The 4,779-nt window shown below is 39.3% G+C and overlaps 1 protein-coding gene across 1 annotated transcript in view; it reads right to left on the bottom strand.

Annotated features, from left to right (window-relative positions):
• Nucleotides 1-562: 562 nt before the first annotated feature.
• LIAS (lipoic acid synthetase) overlaps nt 563-4,779 on the bottom strand; it is a 9,058-nt gene continuing 4,841 nt past the window's right edge. Inside the window, exons 8-11 of the mRNA XM_026847180.1 lie at nt 4,410-4,595; nt 2,688-2,758; nt 1,799-1,910; nt 563-894 (exon numbers count right to left, since the gene is read on the bottom strand). Coding sequence (XP_026702981.1) covers nt 842-894; nt 1,799-1,910; nt 2,688-2,758; nt 4,410-4,595 — 422 coding nt within the window. The 3' untranslated portion in view covers nt 563-841. The remainder of the gene's footprint in view (nt 895-1,798; nt 1,911-2,687; nt 2,759-4,409; nt 4,596-4,779) is intronic.

Here is a 4,779-nt window from a genome sequence, read left to right as displayed (position 1 = left end):
CAGTTCTGCATACCCAGTACTGAAGAAGCATCCATGCAACTCAGTGGGGTTTCTTAGTCATATCCCCAAAGCAGGGGTGGCTCTATTTAGGCTGTTACGTTAACTCTGATTTTCCAGATGTTTAAATTACATGGTATCTACACAATGTTAATTGTTTTGCCACAAAAGGTTTTTGTTTTCTTCAGTTTGATACCTTTGATACCAAGGCTTATGCTTTGAGACATGCAAGCACCTGAAAAGCATTAGCTATCAGAATGGTACAGCTCATTTCCTTAAGATGCAGGCAAGACATACTATCTCTTGAAGGAGTAGTAGTGATACTTTCTCTGGTGTGGCTCAAGATATCCCTAATCTGGTCCTCTGTCATGTACACAGTCTTTCTTTAGAACTCCTGTAGTTCCAAGAGCCTCTGCAAGCCTGTGTACCATACAATACACCAAAATATCAGTACACAGTAACTTCCAAATCAGTATCAGTAACTTTCAAATTACTCTTAGCATCTTCATAAGTATTAACTGCAGCAATACTCATGGTAGTATCAAATCTCTTTACTTAAATCTGGTTTTTTAGCTTACATTTCTTCCACCTCAGTTCTATCACTCTTTCAAAATCAGTTCTATCTTCTGACTTTTTGCTGAACAGCAGAAGTACTATGTAGTTGTAGCCTTGCCAGGAGGGATGGGGTAAAATAATGTGAAGTGTTTTGGTGAGAGAAAAGTGTTCTGGAAAGATAGTAAGTTTATTCATACATCCACCATCTGGCTTTCTGCAACCAAGTATAATTACGTGTTGAAAAAAGGATCCTTAAAGCTGGCTGCTTTAAATAGGTTCACTTTCATCTTCAGATGGCTTTTGTCTTTCTTTTTTCTACTAAGTTCTTCAAGAAGAATTCACCTAATTAGAAGGAAAAAAAGCACCAAAATAATGTGTAGGTATTCCAATGAAAGAAAGCAATACACGTTCTTATTTAGTGTATTCTCTTCTACAATACAATTGTTCTTACTGGTATTTTATAGTAATTCAATTCTGTAACAACAGCACTTCCAACACATACAGCAGGGATGTAAAATACCCAACCCCTAACCCGAACAACAACCCTGCACCCCCAAAATCCTGATTTTTCCTCATGCCTAATTTTATGAAATAGCTCTGGTTCTTTGTGATTTCCAACAGGCAAAGGTAAATTGATTTAATTAATTTTTAATTCCTATTTCATAAAGTATCAGCAACTTGCTATAAGTCTTGTTTGAGCTGGCATCAAAACAGTCTAGGCAAGGTGCCCCAGATGAGTCCTCTCTACCTTCTCCTCAGGAAAAAGCAGCAACATGCTCCATTAGTATCAGCTATTACTTAATACCTAATGTTTTGTCAGAATATCTACTGCCCTAAGTGTGTCTGATTATTTCTAAGGCACTGTAAATAAATTCTGCCCAAGGCAACAGAATTACATCACAAAGAGCCCCACTAAACCCTGAAGCATCCAAGAGGCAGAATGTAAAGGAAAATTTGCACATTGGGTACCCTTTATCCTGCCTCACCCACTGAGCATAGTACAAACTAGGTTTGGCAAAAAAATAGCTTAAGCAGCACAGCAATTGTACAAATATCAGTTACTGTCATACTGATGCACTTAGATGACCTATAGAAGATAGTAAGTGTAAATAATTAAAGAAAAAAAAAATTACCGTATGAGGTGTCCTTGAGCTAAGGTGAGCTTTGTTGCATATTACTTCACTTTTTTGACTTTACATAATAAAACATCATATGCTAAAGAATCTAATGCTTTTCAGTAATTTACCTGCTTTGTAGGAGGAGCGTACTAAGGGCCCGCTAGCGGTGTAATGGAATCCAAGGTCACTTCCTACTTTTTCCCAGTACTTAAATTTTTCAGGAGTTATGTACTCCTCAACCTGAGTGAAAAGAATTCATTTTGATTGGGTATAAATGGAAAGAAAATGGCTATAGTTAGCATGTAGTGATGTGAAACACAGTTATACTGGAAGTTCAAAATTTTACACTCCAAAACTTTCAGCAGACAAGTCACAAACTGAATTTTCTCTGCTTTCTACTGAAAGTGCATTTTATTTGCTTTTCATATTTAGCTGAAAAGTTTAGAATTCAATTTCTAGTTGTTGCTTTATAATTTTCTTCACTCTGTTTTTGAATGGTCTGTTTGAGCAAACCTTTTTTTTTTTTTTTTTCAAGTTAGTAAAAAAAATACAGTAGTCCTACAAATCTCTTCACTAACAGTTATTTCAGTGAAACACAGTAACAGAACAGAGACTCGAGCTCTGGACAACTACAGGAGGAGAAAATGGTTATTTCTCAGCAGAAGTGGCACCATTAAGGGAGAGCCTATGAAAGAGCGAAGGGGAGCTGGCTTGTGACATTGTTTGAGACATACACTGAAACTCTTGTTTTCCAGAACCATGTCTCAGCTTCAGCTGTCTCCCCAGCTAATAGTAGAAAGTAGCAGTGGGAAGTCTGCAGAAGATGGAAGGGATGAGATGGCTGAGGTCAATTTTAGTGAGGAGCCCATAACGGATGAAGATCAGGTTAAACAAGGAAGGAAATTTTTCCCAACATCCACAGTTAAGGATGCCTATCAAGCCTCAATTTAGAAAGAGGGAACTTGACTGTGCAAGGTACAGACCATAACATTGCTGGTAAATTAAAGGCATTTTTACCTTTAGGTGACGTTTTGTTGGTTGCATGTACTGTCCCAGGGTCAAGCAATCTACATCTGCTTCCCGCAATACTGCAAAATCAAAATTCCCTGTTAGCAGCAGAAGGATCACAAGGGACTGTCAACAACTGGAAAACACCCTCCTTCCAAGTCTGAACAAAGGTCACTCTGCAGCACCCTGCAGGGGTTACCTTCTGCTCTCCAGCAAAGGGAACTTGCGGCCTCCGTGAGCAGTAGCCGCTCACCTCATTCTGAGCTCCATGGTGGCAAGACCTGAGGGATCTAGTTTAAAGCAAGAGACCATACCACTGTGCTGCAGTCACATGTCTCGCTGCAGAGATGACGTGCTCTTGTCTTTTTTTCCTCTTACTGCTTTTCATTGTGGCTTTAGGTCAGAGTCTTCATTTAACAAAAAAGGGATGCAGGCACATACACTTGGTAGTTCTCCACTGTTTCAAAGAGTCTTCATGCCAAAAAGATGTGGACAGTTCTAGAGCGCTATACATCAGGGAAAACTGCCAACATCTTTTGCCAGTTTTACACTTAGGAGGTATGTTAGTTCTAATGCTGGCAGAATCTCATAAACTTTGCTAAAATTTGAGTATATACTAGGATCAATATACAGCAAATGAGTTCAGGTAGTCTACTTAAGAGTGAAATGCAGACACCTGATAGCTAACCTGAAGAATTATGTTCACTGCAGCTAGTGGGGTATTCTGAGAAAAGGGATGGCTGAGGAATCAGATGTTGCTTTAACAACTCCGAATGTTTTCTGGCTACTTGGGCTGGTTGCCCCACATCAATTAGGAAAAAAAAAGCTGGTGTTTTGACCACAGCATTATACTCACTGTTACCCTAGAGTCTCTGTTTAGACTGAGATGGTTCTGTGAAGAAACTCATTCAATATCAGCACATTTACATGTTCCTTAACTCATACCCAGAGGATGGAAGGGGAACATAATTAGAGTAACTGAATGTGGTGAGTAACAGTTTGTCTCCAAATATATCCATGATAGTGGCCTGAAAACAAATGACACCAAATCTGAAATTTCATATTCTTGTGGCAGGAAATGCTAGGTACGAAGAATGGGAAAATCAGGAACTGTAATTTTATGGTCCTGATGTGGGATAGCTGCAAAAAAACTAGACTGTATCACTGCATTCTAAATATGGGTTGTTGTACACAAAGTACCAGGTAGACATTCTTTGAGGATATGGGAGAAATGCCATAGGATTTATGAATTTCTTACCAGCACATTGCATTCACTGAAATTTTCTCCTCTTAAAAGTACATTTTCATGAAAACCTAAGAACATGCTACAGCTCCAAGAATAATAACTGGTTTTGAGTCTAAGAAAGATGAAATAAATTATTTTAAACAATCAGGTTTGCTGTTTCTAAAAAGGAATGTGCAATAGGGCAACTATGTTGTAAGTCCATTATTTTAAGTATTGCAAAGATAAGAATGTGGATATAGTCACACAAAGATACTTATAATTTCCATTGAAATCAACATGAGCTGGATCTACCTGTCAAACTGAATCTGAAAGCCATATGAAGGCAAAATATTTCAGAGATTTAATCTTTTTTAGCCAACTTTTTTTTTTCATTTCCTGCACCAGCAAACTGACTTGCATGTTGATGCTAAGATGCTTACAACTGTTTTCCAACACAGTAAAATTCACACCTGTGAATTTTGGCAAATATTTCAACGCCAACTTACGTTTCATTGTAGAATATACTTGTTCATCTGTCTCGCCTAGCCCCAGCATAATGGAGGTTTTAGAAATGACGCCTGGCTGGACCTCTTTAGCGTGCTTCAGCACACGTATGGATTGTTCAAAGTTGGCTCGTGGATCACGGACCTTCCTTTTCGTATTTCCAGCACAAGGGGAAAAACGCATGAAAAGGTGCACAGAAGTTAGAGATATCAAGAAAGGTGCGTTCTGCCAGTTTGCACAAAGTGAAAATGGCACCTGGGAGGTTTTAGCCACACCGGCTGAAACCCCCCGGCAGCATCGCAAGCGGTGGGATGCGCACCAGTTCGAGTGTCAAAGCGGGGCTCCCCGGCTGCGCCCGCCCTTGCCGCGGTG

This window comes from Athene cunicularia (genome assembly GCF_003259725.1).
Source record: "Athene cunicularia isolate RWA chromosome 4 unlocalized genomic scaffold, athCun1 chr4_part1, whole genome shotgun sequence".
In the NCBI taxonomy this organism is placed as follows: domain Eukaryota; kingdom Metazoa; phylum Chordata; class Aves; order Strigiformes; family Strigidae; genus Athene; species Athene cunicularia.
This window is presented reverse-complemented; position numbering and strand designations above follow the sequence as displayed.